This window comes from Coturnix japonica, chromosome 2 (genome assembly GCF_054131305.1).
Source record: "Coturnix japonica strain WE chromosome 2, WE-NBRP24, whole genome shotgun sequence".
NCBI classification, from domain to species: Eukaryota; Metazoa; Chordata; class Aves; order Galliformes; family Phasianidae; genus Coturnix; species Coturnix japonica.
The window spans coordinates 45,821,313-45,846,745 of record NC_140664.1 but is presented as its reverse complement, the minus strand read 5'-3'; the positions used below and the strand labels follow the sequence as shown (position 1 = coordinate 45,846,745).

Sequence of the window (25,433 nt, the reverse complement as noted above, 5' to 3'; positions counted from 1 at the left end):
TGTGCACTTAGTGACTGAGCCATTCATTTTAATAAGCAGATTTAATAAAAACACGCTTTATTGATTCTGACTGGAGTTGGCATTCCAGAACTAGTGAAACATGGTATGAGTTCCAAGAGTTTATTATTCACAAATTGAACTGCTACTGGACTTCAGCTCTCATCAGGGAGCCTGGGAAAATCCAATGGTCCACAGGATGTCAGTGGAGAACAGTGTGGCTGAACTGGATTGCCATGTTGTCAGAATGAGAGTTAAGCAACATAAGAGTATCATTTTACTGTGTCCAGTTCTGGGACCCCCGACATGAGGACTAGGAGCTGTTGGACTGGGTCCAGAAGAGGGCCATGAATTGATCAAAAGGCTGGAGCACCTTCCCTGTGAGGACAGGCTGAGAGAGCTGGGGTTTTTCAGATTGGAGAAGGCTCTGGGAGGACGTTATAGAAGCCTTCCAGTACCAGAAGTGGGCCTACAGGAAAGCTGGTGAGGGATATTTCATAACGACATGTAGTGACAGGATAAGGGGAAATGGCTTTAAACTGGAAGAGGGTACATTTAGACTAGATATTAGGAAGAAATTCTTTACTGTGAGGCGCTGCCCTCAGAGTATGGACTCTGAAATAGGCTGTCCACAGAGGTTGTGGAAATCCCCTCCCTGGAAGCATTGAAGGCCAGGCTGGATGGGGCTTTGAGCAACCTGGTCTAGAGGGAGGCGTCCCTGCTTATAGCAGGGGGGTTGGAAGTGGATGATCTTAAAGGCCCCTTTCCAACCGAAACCGTTCTACGATTGTATGATCATTAGCAATTAGACAGAAAATGTCCTAGTTAAGGCCAATATGAAAATTGAATGTCAAAATAAAAATTAAAAAAGCTTTGCGATAAGGTGGGGGTCGGCTGCTTCTCTCATGTAACAAGAGGTAGGATGAGAGGAAATGGCCTCAAGTTCTTCATATCTTGGAGGTCTTTTCCAGCCCTGGTAATTCTATGGGTCTGAGCACAGCATCATAACACTGCTGCTGATTTTTCAGTTGTCAATTTATATCCAAGCCCTCGAGAAGGTACTGATGAGTGATGAAAATGAAAAAAATCTCTTCATAGATATGAAATAATCTGATCATTCTTTTGTTCCAGAATCACTTCAGCTAGCATGCTTTATTTATTTTAGATTAATTTCTATTAATTGCAGAGCTAAATGATAGATAGCACTGTGCTGGGTTCGCAGCGACACAAGAATCAATGCTGTATTTACATCACAGTAAAAAGCTTGAGGAAATTTCTGAGTTTGTCAGCAGGACTTGTGAAGCTGCGCTGCATGCACCTAGGCAACACATAACACAGATTCTAACTCAAGTCAGAGTTAAAAGCCAAGGACAAGTTCTACTACATAACAAAAAAGAGTTACAGCTTTTTTACAGCATAAACAATTATTGCACTGCACCCTCAATGAAACCAAAATTGACCCTTCTGCTCTAAATAATTACTCTTGTTTCTATAAAGAAATAATAATTATGGGCACCAATAAAACCCCATCCCTTCAGTATCACAGACATCCTGAAAGAAGTTGGTTCGCTGGCTTACAGGTTGTAAAACTATGATTTGGAAATACACAATTTGCAGGCAGGAGATGACCCTACAGCATACAATTCAACTCACTGTATTTACAGATCCTTAAACTATAGAAATGATGCCTGTGACAAGCAAATAAAAGAACAGAAAGTTCTCGTCATGCTTTTTAGGCTTTGTGGTCTAATAATATTTCATAAGGCTGTATTTTCAATATGCTATTTCAAAATACTAGTGAGTTAGTAATGCTCCTTGAACATGTATAGGAACATTATTTTAACATAACCATTTCTTTACCCTAAATCCAAATATCACTTAGAATGTTTTATCAGTGAGATCCCGAAAGGCCAAAGTTCACTTTTCAGTTTCTTGGGAAGCTTTCCAAATCTCTCCCATTAAATACATTTGATATTTCTCTCCTTAGCTATGTCTACATGAGATTTTCTTTTTTCTCATTACTGTGTTACTACACATGTCATGTCACTGGGAATAGCAGGAAATTACAATAACATGTTTGCATTATATAACATGCTAGGTAGGAACTGTGAGAGGTCAGAGCTAAAAATACAGATTCTGCAATGCTTTTATTTGCATGTGCTGTTGCTGTATTTTTGCCCACACAGAGCACTATGTCTCTTATTGTGCAAATCAGCATTCTTCCCATTTCTAAGCTCGTTTGTTCACTTATTCTGAATTTATAATCATACTGCTGCCTGTCTCCATAATACATGCACGAGAATGAATTGGCTCTTTTTCACGCATCAAAGAAATTCACACTGAGATAGCAGAACCTCTTTTCTGAAGAGTAGATCATGCATTTGAGACCCAGCCCTGTGCCTGCCATCTACTCACAACATGAATGCCCCATGGCCACTTCAAGGCAGTTAGTAGCTTCTCTGGAAGGCTGTCTGTTAGACTTCCCTTCACAGTAGAAGATTTCTGAGAGACTGTCTCTCAGGTTGCAGATGATCCCATTTCCTCCTATGGAAGTTTCTTAACAGTGCAGCATGTTCTAAATTTCCTACTATGAAACTTAAGATGAATCTTGCTGCTTCCATCCCAGGGACTGTGTGTAGACTGCCTCAATTCCAGACACGACAACGAACCTAGTATTTACAGGGTGTCTCCAAAGGTCTGGATTTGATCAGTAAGAAACATTAAATCTCTGCGGAATTTAGACAATCTGAGCACATCATGAAGTGTTTATTTTACCCAACAAAGTAACAGAAAGGAGTGCTTATTGCTTTAGATAACATACATTTTGAAATGTCTATGGCAGTTTTCAACTGCACTTCATAATCCCTACTAAATGAATAAAGTCTTTTAGGTTGAAACATAATCTAAATTACTTCTTCAGGGAAGAGGGATTAGAAGTAAGAAGTTTCAAAATCAGGATCTTTGGATGAAAAGATGTTTGACTCATTTTCCCAGTAAGAGCTCTTTTATGTCAAGCAACTGAAGCTGGTTGATAGAGTGGGTGAATGAAGAATACAAAGACTGACTTCACTTTTGCACTCTCCCAGCTCGTGTGGTTCAGTTTACCTGTGCGTGGTTTCTTTCTGACTGTTTTATTTAAGGTTCTTTTTAACAACACCTCTTGGTAATTGCTGCAGTTCTCTCTCTTTCATCCTGTCTGGCTTTACAGTCCTAAAATCTGCAGGACTTCTCTCATGTATTCAGGGCAGGAGGCACTCTGGCATACAAGATGCCAAGTACTGCATTCAGGATGAAGTTAGCTGGTACACTTGGCTGTTCTTGGCCCTCCTCTTCTTTTACTTCAGGCTGAAAAAGGAAGGTACCAGCTGTTTGTGGTGTCCATAAGAGAAGAAAGAATGGCTAAATGGGACATTTTTAAAATCTCCTTGTATTTCATTATCTGATTAGAAGAGTTTTATGGGGCAAGTCCATCCTGGAGAAGCTCTGCATTGCAAGATGAGAAAGATCATTCCCTAACCACAAACTAACCTGCAGAACAGAAAGCAGAACAGAGCATGGATAGTCTCACCTTGCTTCTTACCATTCTTGCTCCTTCTCTGAGTGTGCTATTCCTAGAGATCTTGCTGTCACCAGGTGTTTCTGGGAATACTGGGGACAAAAACTTTTGGATGTTTATACTTTGGCTTTTTTAGGATGTGATACTGAGTACCATGAGGAGGGTGCTGAGGTGACAGCATTTTGCTGATTACACCAGTCAGATAAAAGAAGTGGAAACGCTCATCCTTTATCATAGCAAGACTGAATGGAAATCTATGCGACAATGAAAACTTGCTTCTGTTGCTGCTAAGAGCTTGCAGGAAAACTTTTCCAGAGAAGGTCACAAGAACCTTTTATAATGTAATGCGGCAAACACTCTAAGACTCTTTCTAACAGATGAATACATAAATAACACTAAATGCATGCAGTCATCGAGCATTATATTTTCCATTCTCACGTACGAGCCAGACCTTCACAATAAACAAGCATTCCTTTGCTGAAGTAACCGGAGCTGACCTACCTATATACCTGCAGATATTTTGGCCCCACAGTCTTTGAACTTTAGGTTAACTTGCACTGAAGAAGTGAAAGGCAGAAATGATACTGTCTTGAAAGAATAAATTATTGAAAGAGTGAGTACCTCAACATATGCTGAATAGCCCTTACATAATAACATTTACTTGTACACCTTTAAAGCAAACTCCCTAGAACTTTACTGACTCGCACACATCCATAAAAAAAAAAAAAAGGAATGTATGCAGTAACATGAGTATTACACAGTTTCCACAGAACCATCATCTTAAATTTAAAAAAAAAAAAAGCCTCACAAACAGCAATCACTCTAGAAATCTGAATAGCTTAGCCAACTGTTAAGTACATATATTCATCATTACTGAATGCGCTACTGCTTTAAACATACATAATTCCAAAATAATCTTCTAGAAGTAAACACAGCAACAGCCATAAAACCTGGAATCACAGACAAACTGAGCAGTATTTGTTGTATTAAAACTCTGACAAAATAGATTTTAATCATGTCCAGTTGTACAAATTCTATAACAACCTGGAATGCCATTTGGCCTTCATGATTAATGCGTACTTTATCATTGTAAACAGAGCTTCCTGAACATGTCTAGAAAGCCTGCTTTTTGAAGCAACATTTAAACAATCAGCATGCCCTTTCTCCCCTTTTGTGTCACGGTGGTTGTGAGGGGATTCTAAATAAGTCAGGAGACAGCAGGACTTTTCGTATCTGATTAGAGAAGAAGAATTTAATTGCAGAAATAAAGTTGGAATTCCGAGCAACCCCAGGTATTAGTTTCATTGCCTTGAATGGGAAAACTTGTGCTTCCCTTATCCGTCTCAGGAATAACAGAATTTTACATGATGTGGCTGATGTGCTGATCGATACAACAACAGCAATCATTTACACTGCTAGTTCAGTGTAGTTGCAAAAACCAGAATTAACCAAGCTGGTGCTTGTAGGACAATCAATACACGAGGCATCATTCTTAGTGATGTACATAAAAGAAGTATGACTAAACATCTAACAGCCAGTGAATACAGATTAACACGATTACATATCCACACACAGAATGCCCTCTGCAAGCTCTGCCATGATGTGCTTTGGAGTGTAATGTAAAATAAAACAATAAAAGTATCAAGAAATCATCTCTTTGATTTTCACTTTCTGTTTCACAAGGTATTTACATTAAGAGTTTGTAGGCAGCAGTCAGTTTAAGACCTGCTGCAAAGGACCTCTGTAAATTTGCTACTACGTGTTCATCTTTTTTATCATTTCTATAGCTTCATGTTACTTTAAATTTCTCCTACTTTCTTAACCACTCATCCACTCTACTTAATCTCCTAACTAGCTTCCTTTTATTGCCAGAAAAGCTGCTGGTGCATCTCTACTGCTATAGGAATTAATAATATTTAGTTCACAGTGCAGTTAGAAGGAATTAAACTTTTTTTTTTAAGGCCTAATATGTTTGTTTAAACAAAAATGAGTCCAAATATTATTATTTTGATCCAGATGCTTGAATTCAGAAGGACTACACCACAGCTTTATAGCATGAAGTAGAATAAACCTAAAATCCACCAAATTAGTTCCACTGTATCTGCTTTAATTGCTTTCTGATTTCTTCTCATCTTGTTCAGACTTACCAAAAGTGCTACTTTTTTTTTCTTAAAGTTGTCTGAATGATAATCTCCTAAATTCCATCCACCCATAGAAGCATATCTAATACAGCAATGAATGCTGCAGAATAAAAATCAAAATCAAATATTATGAAAACACTTCCCCCTAAATAAGAATGATTTGTTTATATATATGATTTATTTATAAAGCAGAAACTCTGAAAAACCTGTATTTACCTCATCTATATTTTCCTCAGAGTATTGAACTCATTACTGGTTACGATTCAAAATAATATAATCATTCCTCTGTTTTCTTCACTGAAAAGCAGGCATCTTTTATCACAACAGGTGTTAAGACTTACATGGTAATGTGCATTTTGCTATGAAATTAACCACAGCAAACTGGAAATTCATTAAGACATACTATACAACATTGAAGTACTGAAGCTATTGGTTTTCCTGTTTTCTTCTGTACTTCTCTCACGGTCAAATAAATGTGAATACTTCATGAATGGTACAATACATATTTTGAAAAGTGGTTAACTTACTAAGAACTGATTATCTTATATTTGTGAAGTAAACAAGAAAAGAGAATATCACAGACAGTAGCTCAGCATAGAAAATATGATATGCCCTTGAACTTATAACACTGCAGTAAGCAATTACCTTAAAGAAGCCACCCACATAACAGAACCATGGCTTTGTTCCTTATCTTCAAAGAACAAGCCACTTGCATCTGGATCAAATCCTTTAAACAATACACAAATGCTCAACATCAAAGCACTTCCAATTTCTTCAGTTATTTAATTTAATTAGAGCTAATACAGACATGAATTTAGACACTGATTGCTGTGTAGAAAATCCCCAGAAAACATGTTCAAGAAATTAATCAAATTGGTCTTAATTTTATAAAGCCTTTTCCCCCAGTACCTGACAGGAGCTCCTCTGCTCTGTGCAGGTTTCAGCAAGACTGTCACAGTGCTGTCAGTTTGATTCAAAGGTGTCTCGAGTTCATACGGTGGCATAGAGGGTGCTAGAATAAGAAAGGAAAAGAAGCAATAATAATCATTATTCCTGTACTTCTTCTTTCAGGAGTTGTATCTTTATTTGAATATAGAATCCTAAAGACTTCTGCAAATATAAAGACTGTATAAAGGTCTAGTATGCTTTCAGTTACAGTACAAGTAGGAGACAACTTTTAACTAAATTCAGTAAAATAAAGAAAAGAAATCCCAGCTCAGTGACAATTACAAGAGCAAACAGCAACTAATACACCTAAGTTTTCAGAGAGTACTGAGAGTTCATAAGTTGGAAATGAATATATATATAATATATTATATTTATTTATATATAATATATTATATATATATTATATTATATATAATATATAAATATTTTTTTAAATATATATATATATAAATTATCTAAAGAAGAGCATCTACAAATGCATGTGCAAAAGTGGCAATATTTTTTGAAACTGTGAGTCTGGCTTTCTCAGTATTCCAGCAGTAGAAGGATACACTCTGGAACTTGTCATTTCTGCTGATGCTGTCATGGGCCTGTTGTCCGCCATAGTTATCATTCATGATAATGAAACAGGATTATCATCATGAGAGTTTATCATAGTTTGAAGCCACACTCAATGGCACTTTTGCAAACTGTGTCTCCATTAAGCAATTACAAATTACAAATGATTCCTCAGTGACAGTCTTCTACTGCTGTTGCTTCTTTTCCAATGCTATTGCCTAGTTGTGTTTTTACCACAATATTGAATGGAAGGCTGCTCAGTTAATTGTTTGTTTAGCAGTCTATCATACACTTATTGTCCAGCTATTAATGATGATATGCTTCTATACACTTAAAAGGCTACAGAAGCAAACAGAGATCATTGCAGTGACCTTTTTTGACCACAGGAATGATGCAAGACGACGAACTTCCCCAAACTAATTCCAGCTTATAACAGAAAATACATTTTTGGGGGGAGGCAAAGATCTTTTCTTTAGTACTAAGTTCTTCCAACAGCTAATCATCCTCATTGTTGAAGATTTATTTAGAATCTGAATTCATTTAGCTTAATATTTCAGATGCTGGAATCCAGGCGCCTCTTGAACACTTCCAGGGACAGCATCTCATGACCACTCTCTGAGAGAAAAAGTTCCTTCTTATGTGTAGTCTAAACCTCATCTGGTACAACTTGTGGCCATTTCCTCAGGTCATGTTTGTTGCCTGGGAGAAGAGGCATCATTGAACATTGTCATTGAATAACAATGATTTGGGTTGGAAGGAACTTTAAAATCACCTAGTTCCAGCCCCTTGAAATCAGTTTTCACTAATTTCAGTTTTGTAGTTTCATACATCTAGAATTTATCCAAATCACACCCCATTCTCAACTTGGCTATCCCAAAAATGAAGGAATCACAGAGTAAGTACAAATCTGAAAGCTGTGAAAACATTTCTGAAACACTGTGAGCGTCATTCCTTGCCCTTGCTCTCCTACATGCATCTTAACAAGTCTTGCAGTCTTACTGAGTTGTGACTCTTAGGTCCCTACAAGCAATGTTTATTAACCTTAGCATCCTTCCACCAAAACTGTAATTCTGCCCAGGCCATGAGCTATGGTTCTCCCTCTCCTACCTTTGAGACCTGGCTATTTTATCTCCTCTCCACAGATACCTGGACATTATCTATTTTTCCCCTTTTGTTCTATCTAGATTAGTATTCTTCCTCTCCCACTGCTCCCACAAAGAAGCAGCTTATGGTCCTGAAATGGGTGAAATTCTTCTGGGTGAGAAAGGCAGCATAAAAAAATTTAGCTGTCACAGCTGACTTTTCACAAAGTTATATGGAACAGAAAACAGAGTATTCTAATACAACATGCCCATCAATTCTGATAGCAGGCATGGCTACCAGCTCTCCTTTTAGTACTGAATATTTACATACAGATCACTTCATCCATCAATGCCAATCACACAAGTATAGAATGAAACACAGCAACTATTTACAGTACAGAATAGTATTACTCATCAACTTAAGACAGGAAATCAAGGCTATGAAAATGCAGTCTAAGTCAGACGAATTAACATGCAAGATCTGTTTCAAAATTGGTCAGAACACAGAGTTGCCACATCATCTGTTCTAAAATGTGCAGTGAAACCTTTTTTTTTTTTTTTTTAATTTAATAAATGTTCAGCACTTTCATTTCACATCTCCTCACAATACAGACACATCAAGAGCCTCATAGCCTTATAGGTAAGACCACAGTCCTACCAAGATTGGCTTGTTAGAAATACATTTCTGACACAGAAACGTTCTGCTCAGTGTGAGAATAGGGAATATGATCCCATCTTTACAGATTGGTGTTAATTATTGTTAGATGTTCTTCCAAGAATAATTTTCTAACTTGAAAATTAACAACCTTTTTTTTTTGTTTGTTTGTTTTGTTTTTTTTCTCCTCTACAGTTACCTCAATTAGCATAATTTCCACCACGCATTAACTGCCCCTTCCTGCCCTGTGAGGACAGAAAATGACGGATGGGAGGGAAAATATACAGAAGGAGAGTAAAAAGAAAGAAGATTTTGTATCCAAATGCTTTCCCTTATCTTTTCTGGAAAGCAAAGGCAATTTTCTGTAAACATTATCAAGGTTCAACTCTCAGTTTAATTCCCAAGAAGACTGTATGGAAGTGAAGAGTAAGGGATTTGCAAAGCATTTTGTCATCGATTAAATAAGGATTTTAGGATATTTAATAGTATTGCATCCCATCAGTTGGAGAAATTAAGTGTCCCACTGCCTTTGGGAGGGCTTTAAAATATTGTTCATGGTTCCGTAGGAGTGACAGAGTCGCACTGCTCTTATCTGAAAACCACAACTTCTGATGTTCTTATCTAATACAGTTTCATACCCACTTCAGTTTACAAGCCTTCTAGGAATGTATACTGGCTGGCAGTCGGCTGCACTTTCTAGCTGGGTGCTGGACATACAGTGTATCTGCTTTACTCTCAATTGTTCATGGCTCATTAAAGAGATTTTCCAGCACTGTTACTGTACTAATTTAGAATCATGTCAAGGTTGAATAAGCTCTGAATGAAGCCCTCATCCTCATGTCCAAAAACCCCTATGCTAAACATTGTAACAGCAGCTGGCGCTGACTGCAGGCACATAATTCATTGGGCATCTTGGGTGGTAAGTTATAGCCATGAATAGGAATATGAATGTACTAGCTGCTATTTAAACACTTGGGAAGATTTTCAGGTACACTCATGTATGTCACTTTGACATCTTCAGGGACAAAGGCTTATTTCACTTTCAATTTGCTGCTCGTAAATTCCCAAAGAAGAAAGAAGCAACCAAAAAATTAACCATGTCATTATTAAATGCAAACAATGATATTCTTGCATTAAGTACCTGATATTTTAGTGGTGAACTGATTTGTGATCGGAGGTCCAAAGCCTTTAGCTGTGCTGGCCCTGATGGTAAAAGAGTAGGTAGTGCCAGGATACAGTCCAAAAAAGAGATAGTGTGTTTCATTTCCTAGCTTTGAGACTCGTCCACTTTGATTGGATAAATCTATTTCTGGGTCAAAGGAACTGACTGCTTTGTAGGTGATCTGCAAAAGAATAAGAAAGTTATAAACTGTCTTAAGCAGATGGACAAAGATTGCATTTTTATCCAGTAAACCCTTCTGATGTATGTGCTGTCAGACATTTTATGATAAGCTATCTTACTCTCTTATTCTCTTCAAATCCTGAATTCCACGAAGGGACACAGAAACTCAGCCATAACTGGTATGAGTTATTACTTTTATAGATATGGAGACTTAGAGGCAAGCTAGATTACAACTCTAAAGGATGGATTCAGGCTTACACTAATTCCTTTAAGATGCTGCCTTTAACAATGCCATTTTTTGAACCCGTCTTGCAATTGGTTTTGATCAGCAACATTAAAAAAAATAAAACAACAATAAAATCACATAAACAAATAATGAAAGAAGTGGCTCCTACTTCAAACTGTAATTACACTTTGCTCTGAATAAGATTATCCTTAGGAGATGATAAGGGCAGCTTAAGGCAAATTTTTCAGAGTGGGTAGAGCTTATATTTTAGTCTGAAGCTTAGATATTGTAATTGCTAATTGGGAAATTTTCAAGTTATTATATTGTACCTAGGTCAGATTTTCCTTTGGAGGAAAAGAGAGATAAAATGCTAAGTAATATATGCAAAATGTATACTGTATCCTTAGTTCCTTCTTTGATTCCAGCGGTATTTTCAGTTTTCACTAGAAATGCTAATATAAGTTCACAGCAAAACTTGATCCAGATGTTTTTATATTATTTACTAATTTCCACATATTGTAACAAGAACTTAAACATGAGAAATCTATTAAAAATAAAAATTATTAATTCCTCCTTTTTACTTAAAAAGTTCCATTTGTATGTGAATTCCAGCACTTTATATAATGAAGTAATAACATTTAGTAACATTCTTTTTTGTAGTAATTATTACACATTACATTATTACACATGATTCTGTCGATGTCACTGGTGAAGATATTAAAAAGTCCCAGTGTCGAGCCCTGAGGGAAACCACTCATTACTGATATTCATCTGGACAATGATTCCCTGACCACTATTCTCTGGGTATGATCTTGCAACCAGCTCTTCATCCATCGAATGGTCCACTTATCAAATCCATATCTTTCCAATTTAGAGAGAAGGAAGTTATGTGGGTACATGTCAAAGGCCTCCCTCTCTTCCATGTGCCTTAACATAGCTTTCAGAAGGATCTGTTCCATGGTCTTCCCTGGCACAGAGGAGAGGCTAACAAGCAAGTAGTATCCTGGATTGCTCTTTCTACCCTTAAAAATAGGCATGACACTGCCCTTTTTTCAATCACCAGGGACTTCATCTGATCACCATGACTCTGAAAATATCATTGAGAGTGGCCTGGTGACTATGTCAGCCAATTCCTTCAAGACTTTGCAATGCATCTCCTTGGGACCCACAGACTTACGAATGTTCAGGTTTTTCAAGTGGTCACAAACCTAACCCTCACTTACAGTAGGAGGCACTTTGCTTTCCCTGTCCCCAACTTCTGACCCATCCGCTTGAGGGCTATGTGAAGAGCAGTTGTCAGTGAAGACAGTGAAAAAATTTAAGTACTTCATCCTTCAACTTGTCCATTGTTACCAGTCTACCTGTGTTGCTCACTAGGGGAGAGTATGCATTCTTGGCATCTTTTCTAACTGTTAATGTACCTGTATAAGCCTTTCTTGATCTTCTCTGCACTCCTTGCCCAGTGCAGTTCTAGTTGGGTAGTGGCCTTTCTGATCTGTTCATTTTCAGCTACCTCACTGGACCAAGTTGACATTTAGAACAAAAACTGGTTTGGATGTATACGTCTTGCTGGTACCTTTCAGTTAGAAATTAATGAAATCAAGTTACTGCTTTAAATGTTTGCTTAGCTCTTTCTACCCTGTTTTGAGAAGTGCAAGATAAACAGCAGAAGATATCAGTATTTTATTTTCAGTATTCTCTTTGCTGTTGGAATGTTAGGTTCTTTTGATGTTCAAAGACTTACTGTCCTGAATACCTTGGAAACTTAGGCCAACCTATTTTTTTCTACCTCTCAATAACACCTGTACGACTGTCATTACAGCCGATGAAGTTCGAAACATATTTTTAAGAATAAGTTGCACATACACACTGCATGTACTTTACCATCAATACAGTAAGACATACATGCATCTTTATTAGCAGATGATTTGCCTCTGTGTGTTTCTATGTACATGAAGCCAAACATCAATGAAAACATCAGCATATTTAGTAGAACATTCAAATCCTTGCAGATTGGCAATTGTTGGAATAGCTGGAAGGCAGTTAGCTTACTAAAAAAAACAACAAAAAAACCCAACAACAACAACAAAAAAACTCTTTACTTTTTCATGGCATTTTATCCTCTTACAATAAAACAGTTTTCAAAACAGTATCAATAGGTTACCGTTCAATTTAACTTTTCTCTTACACCATACATCATTTAGGTGGTGGTTTTTTGTTGTTTTTTTTTTTTTAAAACAAAGCATTTCAATACCAATTTTGTAGTAAGGTCAGGTAAGAGGCTTAACAGTGATTACTGTCTGACAGCTTAATCTGTGCGGTCTTTTGTCAATTTTTCTAAAAGGCATTCAGGCAGAGGTTCCATGTGAGGAAAAGCAGCGATTTTTAGACATCTACAACATATAATTTTGTGGAATTTGCATCAAAAATGATAGATTTTTTCTTAAAAATTACGTCTACTTGTTTCTATTACAATAGGCTTCCTGTAATGAGTCTCACCTAAATGTGAAGATGACTGTCTTCACTGCATTATGCCTCCTTCTAAAAAAATAATCTACTAAGATCTGTCTTTCAGTCTTAAATATTAGTTCCACATTACTAGACAGAATACTATATCATATGGCTCTAAATATAGCAGTTTTCTTCAAGTTGATAACTCAATACCTTTCTTGGGATTTGCAGTAATCCATTTCTATATTACACATTTGATTTTATTACTTTGTAAGTGCTACTATCTTCAAAATGAGTACTTCTTTTACAGAAACTGAGGAAAGAACATTGCTTTCAATTACATACTAATTATGCACTTCCAAAAATCAATACAATACATGAAGGGAAAAACAAGACCAAATGCTTGATACCTCATACAAAGTAATCACACCATATGTTTGCACTGGCTCTCTCCACTGAAGAAAAATCTTCTCTTCAAAGGTACTCCCTTGAATTGACTCAAGTGGTACAGCACTTGGAACTAATGAATAAGAAAAGGAAAAACAAATATAAAAGCAATCCACCCATTCTGTTGAGACACAAAATATCAATTGTTGAGATACAGTTTATATTCCATGCAATTTGTTTAACATAACATATATATATAACCACTTCTTCCCCATCTCCCTAAGTTAAACACCTCAAATGCATATATTCTGTTAGAAAATTACACCCACAATTATTTCCAAAGACTGAAGCAAAGACCAGGGTAGCTCAGCAAAGAGAATAATTTATTTTACAAGATAGTGCTGTTAAGGAAATTTGCATCAACTTCAGTATAAAAAGGAGTTAGTGAGAATTGCTCTTTTCCAGTAGAACATTACTGATGAAAGAAAAAGATAATTCAACTAACTGAATAAGAAACTAGATGATGTCTCAGGGATAAATTCTTGTAAATAAATACTGATAGTCATAACTACTTATCAATGGCATGCCTGTTCTGTACTGACAGATACAAACATTTCTGTATGAAAATGGAAGAAGACTGAAGTAATGAGGTACAGCTTTAGCTTACTGAACTAGAATGCCAGCCTCAGAAACATGAGTCACATTTCGCACATAATGGTGATGCTCACTGACTATATGCTTGATATCCTTAAGCATGGTGAACACATGGAAGTTGTGATGCAGACAAACTGAAAACCTGGCATTCTCCTTAAAGATTCTTACTTTAGGAGAATGAATGATGGTCAGGGACATCAGAAGGGTCTGATAAAGGATGCATCAACTGCTCTCAGATATCTGCTTCTTTTTTTCTGTTTATTCTACAACTATTTGATTCTAGAACCAACGTCAACACAGTTTTTAGCCAAGAAGGTGTGTTAACAGCATGTGGACATGTATCTGAAATTCTGTTTTGTAACAGTATATGAAACATAATGTAAAAAGAAAATCTTCAAAAATGCACTGCTAGGAAGCATAAAGCATTGATGGATGAGCACTTTCACCTGAAATGCATGTGAAAGTCCAGTGAGAAGACTCACATTTTCCATATGGTAGAAGGTGGAAACTACCTGCAACAACAGTTGAAATAACTTCTTGGACCCCCTTCTGAGTACCACCCATAGCTAAAGCATTGGAAGACCTACAAGATAGACATTTGGTGACTCCTTCCTGTTGCATTTTAGTTCTTCTGTTCTTCCATGTTGGTCTAGGAGTTAAACTGATTTAAATGGAGCTTAAATTGAGACTTTATAAGCAAATTTCCCTACCTCTCTACAGAGTCCCTTGCAGGAATTCCTTTGACAAGAGGAAGATCTTGTCAAAGAGCTTTGCTTACCAGTCCTACATGGACCAGTAAAATTGTGCCATTAGTGAAATTCTAAATCTGTGCCCGAAGTCTTTCTTCCAAGTAGGAGAAAGCCAGCAACAGCTATTTGGAATAATAGGGCTAATAATATACATGTAAAGGCAGAAAAATTAAATATAGCACAAGTAAAGTAAAAAGTATGACTGAACACGATGATAACTCTTAAAAATTATTTGAAGGCCATAAACTCTGAGCGTTTACACCATCAGGGAGATCAAACACTCTAAGAGCTTCCCTAGAGAGGCTGTGGGATATTCATTCATGGAAATACTCAACACTCAACTGGACAGAGCCCTTGCAACATACATTATAATGTAATTTGAAGATCACAGTGATTATTTGGGTCATATTTCATTGTTCTGTTACACACAGATACATATGCTGCGCTGAAAGCGTACAATATACTAAAAAGCTGTATTTTTTTTTTTAGTATTTGCAAAAACATTGCAGAGACAGAATCAGAGATTTTCAAGCTCGGTATTTCAAAACTGATTAATATTGTGGAAAGAATATTAAAAAAATTATACTCTGAACCACTGATGATGGTTTTTATGATGTCTTAGTATACTGTGACAAGGGCCAGGAATAAACAAATACCATATAAAATTTTAAAGAAAATACAGAAATGTTACATACATCAATAAGATCCCTTGCTTTTGCACCCTACAACTGAACTGAATAACAACAAGGAGATGACAGCAAAATTAATTTTATTTAAACAATTTTTATGTTAGCTATGCTTGGAAAAATCAGTTGTATTAGCAACCTAAAATTCTAAATTGTTTAATTCACTCCCTCATATATTTCAATTAGAAATTAGTACTATACAAAACCATTACAGTACACACTAAATGATTTAACATTTTAAAATTATATTCTTCAAGTGTTTATTATAAGGGAAACGTCATTGTTGATTTTTTAATTTTTTTTTCCCCTAGAAATCTATCCAAAATGTTTGCAGTAAATCCATCATTAATTTGGAAGAAAATAGACAACTACATCCAGGAACACTGCAGATGTTAAAACTGGGAGCATAGATCTGTTGTTTTAATCCCAGTCATTTTTTAAGGTTCCTTTGAAGAGCAGGCAATTGAAGATTCCTATAAGCAAAGCCAAAAAGCCTAAGGCACACTTGTAGAAGGAACCAAGGGGCTATACACCTTAGTACAACATGTTCCAGAAAGGTGGAACTGATTCCTGGTGAATGACTAATTAAAAAAGTAAGTTCCATCATAGTCCCTTAGCTATCAATACTCCTGTAAACTCTTGGTGTGGACAATCACAATAATGTCACATAGGATTTAGAAGGATGTTAGCATCTTTTCATGCAGTGTTAATACAGCATTATGGAGACTCAGTTGCCAACCCAGCTACATACACTGCAAAAAAGGAGAGTGATAAATTACGTCATAACTTAAATGACTGAGGTCTGAAAACCCCCTTTAGCTAAAAATTACTAAAGGAGAGGGAGTATCAATATACTGCAACATACATACATACAAAAGATATTGTCTGGATAAGCAACTAACAGTATTCAGTGGTGGAAACTGCAGATCAGGAAAAAGAATTTAATGTTGAGCATATCACTCAACAGGAATGCTTACATAAAGATACTGTGGACCAGCATCTGAATTTGTTTTCACATTGAAACTGGTACTTTTAAGTGGCAGAACATAATTCACGCAGATACTGTGAGCTTAGTGAAGAAATGATAAAATGATGTACAATGTCACAGATTATGTAAAAGACCGTGTTAATACATATAATAGATCCCTTACTGCTCTAAAACTGTTGAAGGTGGTAGAAAATTTGTTACAGAAAGTAGAACATACAGAAAGATATGCTGATCATCAGGTAGGATCCATGTACAGCGTAGATACATGTTTAAATACAAAAACTTACCATCTTCATCAGTTTGTACGACAAGTTCTTGGCTTTCTTTTCGTCCTTCAGGATTCATTAGTACTAATTTGATGCTAACATTTGTATATGGTGATAGATTAGTAATGGTGTGCTGAGGATGTGAACTTTCAGTATCCCAGCTTACTTCTTCTCTCACTTGCTCTTGTCCTCCAGCCTGGTAACGGTAATGGACTGTGAGGTTGTAGCGATGGCATCGTGTGACATTATATCCAAATGGCTCCCAGCAAATAGTGATTTGCCTAGACTTGATCTCCACAACCTCTAGTTTCCGTGGCCCACGCATTGGATCTGCAAAATTACCAATATAATTCTAGTATGATTATTGACGCATATTATAGCAGTAAGTGAGAATATTTATGAATATTATAGCACTACCTAAGAGTAGTTAGAAGTTTTACAGTTCGTAAGTATGACATGTAAGTTGAAAGAAATCCATTATTTTTCTCTCATAGAACAAATGAGAACAGAAGCCTAAAGAAAACTAAGAACAAAATACCGAGGAATAGAGAAAGTGACTCTAGTGAAAAAGGATAAGCAAACAAAAAACCAGAAATTTATCTTTAAACTTGAACTATAATTTAAATAATGTTTACACTTTTTACCTATTTGTTGCTTGCAAAAAAATAACAGCAATTTTCTTTACAAATTAATATGTTAACATTTCTAAAGCAAAAGCCATCATTTAAGTTAATAGGTATCTAAAAATAAAAGGTAATTTTAGGGAAAATCTGTAAATATGTGTTGATTTTCTCCCAGGACTGTTTTTACAAAAAAGTGCTTGGTGTTTCATCAGCTATTTCTTATTTGCTTGTTTTTAAGTTAGACTGAAAGCAATTACTCAATCTCTACTTGGCCAGGCCATTAAGATAATATTCTAATTTCTTTAAAATAGTCCATAGGGTTATCTTCCTATAAACACTAGTTGTAACTAGCTTCTTTCTTGTCTTCTTCAACTACATCTAAAAGAGTATAAAAACCTGTTTGCAGTAGTAGTCTGGTAAAGAATAATAATAAAAAATAAAACCTGAAAGAAGGCATGTCAGTCATATCTTACTGCACCTGAATGTTCCTGGAGAACTCTTGGCTGATAACCAGGCATAAATGATACCTCACAAAATCACAGCAAGAACTGATGGCTCTCTATAAACATGAAAATTTTCAACAATTTAATTATCCAAGCACTGTTGTTGATGATGTTAAAATTTATCTGCTCCTACTGGTCCCAGCAATTTAGTTACAAAACTGAACCCAAACTTCCACCAAATTACAGCTCAAATACTGAGCTGGCTGACACCCCACATTTTCAGAAGAATGTCATTAGTAGAACTATTGTACATACTTAGCGATAATCTGTTTGTTTTCATACTGGAACTCACAACAAGATTAAAGACAACGTCTGGTTTTATCCACTGCTTCACTAGTTAAATGCTTAGAAGACATTTAATGAGCTAGAAGCCTCTTATACGTAAACAAATTAATATGCATCTTCCTTCTTTAATGTTTATTAATCAACATGTCTTCACCAGGACTGTTCTAAACAATTTACACAGGGCTTCATCTTTTTACTTTTAAATAAAATCCCTGCTTAGAATGTGTGTACAAAGACATCATTCATCTTAGCTCCTTGAAGAAAAGGTGTTAAGAAATTGCTTGCTCTCTGTACATCTACAAAGCAGAGTTGTTTTCTTATTTTCAAATCCTCCAGCTTCTTAGCTTTTTTTTTTTTTTTTTTTTTTTAAATTAACTGCCACTATCTGAACATGTTGATCACCAGTGTATTATATTTCCCAGCTGGTGACAAAATGGCAAAACAAAATGAACTCAGTAACACATCTAATCCCAATCTTCCTTCTGGTGCAGACTAGTAAAATTTTCCACACTAAGGATACACTGGTACAGCCATTTACTTGCTTTCAAACTCAGACACCCCAGCAGAGAAACCTGATGTTTGGGGTATTTGTTGCTGCTACAAACAGTTGTGTTTTGAGGCAGACCTCAAAGACTGGAAAGCTCTGAGAGTTTCATACGGTCCTTCAGCATTTGTGCATAATTCAGACAAACCTAAAGAGAAATGAGTTTTATATTTATATATATATTTGTTACATATCAGCTTCTAAGCATTTATTTTTTTTTTCATACAGGTGAGACTATAGATAGCAAAGTGCATCTGATTGGCATTGTGGAACTGTATCACCAGCTGGATGGGCTAAATAGGGCTAGAAAATCAACAAAATTAAGGCAACCCTGACATACAACATTAAGCAGTTGAACAAGGCTCATAGATGCAAGAATATGGATCAGTCTGCTCAGTTTCATAGTAAGCACATTAGAAAATTCATGGGGGGAGCTGAGAAATCTATTTTATTAGAACCATAAAACGAATTCATAGCATTTGAAAAGTGAAATTGAGTGGCTATATGAAGAAACTGGATCAAAATCTACTCAAAATTTCCACCCAGGAGAAAGAAATTCTTATGCCCTGCTACCTTAAATAAAAGTACAAATTAGTCCACTAGTTAAATCTTGAAGTCACTGCTATGAGAATGGCACATACAATCTTAATCTAATAAAACAAAGGAATAAAGAGATGTTACTTGTACCAAGTGGAATAAATTTACTGTGGATGACTACTGTGAAAGTGGCATCGAACGTTCTAAAAAGGTCTGACCATGAAAGAGCCTCTGCAGATGCTGGGCTGTACACCAAAGAATTCACCCATTTGGTTTCCTCCATCTCATTTTTAAGGTCTCAAAACTGTGGAACAGACTATGGCTTATTATTTTTTTATCAAACAAACCTGAATTCCTGAATAAGCACTACTTATTAGCTGAGGTAAGACATCCCACCTTCAGGGACATCATTCAACTACACCTCTTCCCTCCCCCTGCAGTTCTCTAGATAAACAGATGCTCTGTTGCTCCTCAGCATCCCAGCTATTTTCTTCTGCCTCGACGCTGCAAATGAAGAGGTGAACTGCAAAAATGAGGCCTACCAGTACATAAAGAAAGAGGCTGTCCTCCCAGAGGAGAGCACTGCCTGTCATGCCTAACGCTGCACCAGGTACTTCTTACCAATTCCCCTGATGGTGCCTGAAGCGTTTTTCCTACTGCTCTCCTCCTGCTGGCTTCAGCAGGTATCAAGCAGGAAAGTCTGACAGTTGCAGCTCTGACCTGAGGGACCAGCAAGCCCAGATCTAGCCCCTGGCACTTTAGCATCCCATTTAGTCAGTCATCTTGGCTCTCCTCTCTTTCCCTGAGAATATGGAGCAGAGACTGACAGATAGGATCCATTTCCACTGCAGCTTCAATTCACAGCTCATTTCTCAGGAACTTTGCACTTTACCTCTTACTACAAGTACAATGTTTTTTTCAGAAACTCAGTTTCAAAATTACAGAGAAACATTTTGGTGTATTTTTAGAATTGATCATCAAAATGTGGTTTCAGAATGAAAGAGACTGGAAGTTTTGTATTTTCATCACAGATATACTGAAATAAAACGAAGATGCAGGAGGTATGAGGATTTCTGGCCCCTCTGAGATACCCCAATAGCAGCAGAGATCTGATACATGTTGGACACCATCTGAAAGAAAAAAGCATCGCGTTCAGATATCTCCATCTGAACATGGCTCAGACGATCATCTTGACAACAGGAATGAAGACTTTACTTCTTGTCTAGGCAAAACATTAACATGGTTTAGCTCTGTAATAGCTCTGGTGATTTAAATTCCAAGTTGGTCTCTATTAGCCTTTCACAGGAAGTAAAGGATTAACCAAATAAGAAAAGCATTTACAATTAAAAGATTATCTGAGATTTAAGATTTACAACTCTTTGAAGTGAAAATAAAATAGCAATAATTAAACATACAGGGCAGACATCCAAGATCTCCTGGCTTTGCCACAGATTTCCTTAAAATCTTTCCATATCAATTCCTTATGAGATACATGGGGGTCACAGTACTCCAGCATCAGTATCACATGTAATTTCATTAATGTTTTCTTACTACAGTGACAGAGACCATAAGCACACTTTTGACTCAATTCTGATGACTGGATCAGAGCTAAATCTTTGTTTTCTTTCAAATGAGAATACCAGGGTCTCCATTCAATGCTTTAACAGTCCACCAACACTGGTAAAAGTGATCAATCTGTCAGTCACTACTAAATCTGAAGTAGCTTTTAGGAGAAAAACAAAACAGAAATACTGATAAAGAGACAGAAAATTCCCTCCTCCTGGCAGACAAACTAAAACATTACATGCCTGAACTTTTTTTAAGAATAGAGATCACAACTCTTACTTTCTACATACTTATGTACACTGTCTCTCATCCATGTTTCTCCTTCTTTGGTGTAACTCTACCTGCAGAAGATATAAAGGCAGACAGCTCTACTCATGCTACAGTTCTCCAGGTAAGCAGACACCCTACTGCACTCCAGCATCGCAGGTGCTATGTTTCAGGAAGGTACAACATGAAGTAGTGAAATACTGTTTCTTCTATAGGTGAATAGCCTTATGATCCAGCTGCTATTAAAATAACAACACCTGCCCATAGTTTAAAACACAAATCTGAAGATTTGTATATCTATAGGCAACACCAAATGAGAAAGCAGGCAAACTGTTTCACTTGTCTCGCCTATTTGATTATATCCAATCTATACGTGGCAGCAAACAGTGTGAGGTTATTTGCAAACTTGGTTGGAGAGTTTTCTGAAGGATCATGCTGAACAGAAATGGAATGATTTTATATCAGTGTAATGATTTTTTCTACAAGTTCTTCAACAACCAATTGAAATTCAAGAAGAGCCTTATTTTGCTTAAAATACCACGATTGATCAAATCTGCTAATAGATTAGAGCTTTTCAGTTTCAATATACCAAAAACTGCTGATTGTGGAGAAGAAAGAAACAGTGGGCAAGAATTTGGGCACTGTAACTTCATAGATTTTAACATATATGTATATTTTAGAAAATTAATTAGTGAGATGGAAGTACTAATAAAATGATGGTGATATCATTTTCCTCTGGAGTCCAGTTTGAAAGTGAAACCAAATACTGTGTCTTGGAAATTAATAGCAATGGCTAGTAAGATTGTTCAAGTAAAAGGAAATGACTGCAGAAGATACTGAGCATCTCTTTCACTATTACTTGCTAATAGCAATTCCAAGAGGCCCTCCTGCAGAAATACACAACTCCTACATTAAAGCAGCTCTTCCATCAGTCTTCCCGCAGTACTCATTTTAGAAAACACTGGGATGTAGCAGAACTTCAGAGCTAACGAGAGGAAGAGCTATGAGATGGCAGAACTTCAGTCTCCCACATTCCAGACAAAGAGGGAACAAAATCATACATATGTATTGTTTTGTTTCTAATTGTATCCTATGGTAAATGTCTTCGGCAGTCAAAACACCAGTGAAAGAAGGTAAATATGAGCACACAGTTACCCTACAGTTATGTGGGGATCCCTTCTGTACCCTTCCAAGTTATTCCAGACTTAAGTATACGATTGTATAATATGACAATAGCATTTCCCTAGTTTACATATACACAAAGAAACTGAATATCAAAATAAAATGATTGCAGGACCTCAGAAAATGCTAAAATATGTACGTATAGCTCACAGCAGTACATGAGCAGGTAAAGTTCTTAAAATGAGACAGCTTGAATCCTCACTCATTTCTCCTCAAGCTCAAATGTGAGATATGGTACAGGTCTTCATTTTCCAAGAGAGATCAGAAGTACTAATATCAGCTTATCACCAGAATTCTTTGTGTTATTTCTAGTTGAAAAACAAGCTAAAAATACAAAAAGTCTTGGGACAGAACCAAGATGTTGAGCTAATTTCAGAAGATTCATTGAAAGCACATTTTGATATGCATCCAAAGCATCAGCTTACAAATTACAAAAAAACATCAGTATAGCTGTTGCTTGAAACTAGATGAGGCCTTGAATTTAAGCTTTTAGCAACGTACTGTCAAAAGCACTGGATACAGAAACATGAATGAATGATATAATCCCACAGGAGAACATTTCCTTAGCACTTCCAGCTCTTATTCACCAACTTATGGATATGCGTATTCCATTGAGGCTAAATCTTGAGACTGAAATTCATGGTTACAAAATACTGACCTAATCACGAATAATGACATTCTTTTAAAGTTGGAAGTGTTTTTTAAGTATCAGTTTCTACATGACTTTTCCTTTCATGACAGAGCTGATAGGAACGTCTCACTTCATAGTAAAAGTTAAAGCTGAACCAAAGCAAATGGAATCTAATATTTCTTTATGCTGTTGTCATTTTATAGGTATACTCTAGATGGTGAGTCATTTAAATTCGAATATATTTAAATAAAGAATGAAAGAAAAACAACATTGGATATATTTTTGTCAAATTACCTACATTATATGATTACTCCTCCACAATCAAAATCAGATTTTAGCTATGAATGAAACAAACAAGATTACATTCTGAATCTGCAAAAGAGATTTTAGTTGCTTGTTTAAAATGACATACCTAGCTATTCAATAATCACTTTATAATAACCCCTTTCATTTCTAAATCTACTTAGACATCAGCCAGTAGTGAGGAAAATGCTGGCAGTGAATTTTACAACTACACATTAGTTTTACATTTCATGACAAGCTAATTTTAGAGAGTTTGAAAGACAGACAAGCAAGTGTACTAAGGTTTTATTTCTTTTGCGTGAAGGAAGCATACATCTAACTGAGGAATGAAAAACAAAGGAGTACAGACATATACTTTTCACTTCACATATATAGTAATGACAATTTATCCTGCTTTCACCCTAGGAACCTCTTAAGTATGTAAACCAACAAGAAGTAAAAAACTGAAATACCTCTCAGAGCAAATTAGGAATTAGTAGGGTCAGATGGCAAAGAAAATGGCTCTTTCTGGTAGATATTACCTTTGGTAGATAAGCAACCCTTGAGAAATGCTGAAGTCCAATGACATTTGTCACATGAACTGTCTCTTTCCACAGAATCTATCACAAGCTTTTAAGCCTTTTTTGGAGTTAATCACATGGTTGTTTTACAGTACTATGTCTGTCTCTGACTACTACATGTCCATCTTATGTTGACAAAGTAGGTATTATTACCATCTGACCTAACACCTGGGTACATATTCTCATCATTTGTTCAGATGTGTTCCTCCTCACCTGTGGTGCCTGCAGAAGCTGGCATAGGTAGAAGATTTCTTATGCAATTTAGAAAGCCTACAGCTTGGATGCTGCTTTTATTTGGGAAGGCTAAGATTTTAGAGGAAGCTGAAGGCCTGAGGAATTGCTCCGGCAGTCAACTTAGGCACATTCTTCACAGTTACCAAGCAGCAGCATTGTATTCCTTGAACATGAAACCATCTGGCAATAAACGGTCAATAAAGAAACTTTTAGATACACTAAGAGATGGCGCAGGTGGCTGGTTTACAATTAAAGAAGACATTTATGCATCATTAAGCATATTCATGAGAAGAACAGAAATAATTTGATCGTGCACAATGAACAGACTGCAGAAAAGGGAAATCGTATTAACATAACATACATTTTTCCACTCAGTGGTCTAAAAAAAGGGAACCTAGGAGAAAAGTATGAACATTTAGAAGTTCTAGTGTGAGCAGAAAATTTTTTTCTAGCCTTTTTTCTTGGAAATGGCTGGAGTATCTCCTTGACATTGTAGTATGGCAAACTGTACTCTTCAAACACTAACACAGTACGTGTATTTTTGTAGAGTAAGTGACCAAATCACCTTGTGAATGTCAATGATATCAATTACAAAGCATGCACTGTTTGTTTTGTTATATCACGCAATATACTCAAACTCATTATATTTTATGATACAACTTCTTTAGACACCCCAGAAACAAGCTGGAAAAAAAAAAAACAAAAAACCACTATGTAAATCAGTGAAGGATTCAGCTGTTTATTATGTTGTACAAAAGAATAAATGGGCAATGCTTATCATAGATCAGCCAGAATAAGGTAGCAGTATGTTCTGGTTATCACTTTGCCCTACTGCTACTGACAAATCACATTAATTCAGAGCCATTAAGTACAGTGGTGTTAGCTGAATTGGGGATTAAGGACAAGCCTTTATTGAACCCAGATGACAGGACTCCACAGTCATATAAATCTATGTAAAAGTGAAAGTGCCCCCAATCAATGTTACTCATCTAAAAAGAATATTTACCATTCTTTCTAATCTGACATGTGCAATCAACCTTAACCAAGTGATGTACAGCGAGATTCGTTTTGACAAATAACTCTCAAATGCATGAACTTGATAAATGAATTAGATTGAATGAATTAGAATGTATCACCTGGTAGAAGAAAAATTGAACTTACATATATGTCAAAAGGGATGTTTTGCCTTTCTACTACACAATTAGATGCTAGTTACTAATTGGTAAAATACCAAATGAGAGGTAAGTAACATAAAGTTGACAGGATTGCCTTTTAAATTTGTGACAGGGCCACTTAACATCTCACTGAAATCTCCCCTCTTTTAATTTAAGTCCATCCCTCCATGTACTGTCACTACATCATCATGTGAAAAGTCTGACTTTCTCTTGTTTATAAGCTCCCCTCAAGTACTGGAAAATTGCAATGAGGTCTTGCGAGAGACTGAGATAAGCACTGACATGAACAATATAGGCGTGGTCATTCCTGTTTTTCTGGGTATCAGGTCAACTTGTT

General features: G+C 36.3%; 1 protein-coding gene across 7 annotated transcripts in view; it reads right to left on the bottom strand.

Annotated features, from left to right (window-relative positions):
- The window catches only part of PTPRM (protein tyrosine phosphatase receptor type M), a 432,075-nt gene that overhangs the window by 189,467 nt on the left and 217,175 nt on the right, over positions 1-25,433 (bottom strand). For all 7 annotated transcript variants that reach the window (XM_015855338.3, XM_015855340.3, XM_015855342.3 and 4 more), the window contains exons 8-11: positions 16,708-17,016; positions 13,367-13,476; positions 10,079-10,280; positions 6,604-6,706 (exon numbers count right to left, since the gene is read on the bottom strand). In XM_015855338.3, the coding sequence (XP_015710824.2) occupies positions 6,604-6,706; positions 10,079-10,280; positions 13,367-13,476; positions 16,708-17,016 (724 nt within the window). The remainder of the gene's footprint in view (positions 1-6,603; positions 6,707-10,078; positions 10,281-13,366; positions 13,477-16,707; positions 17,017-25,433) is intronic.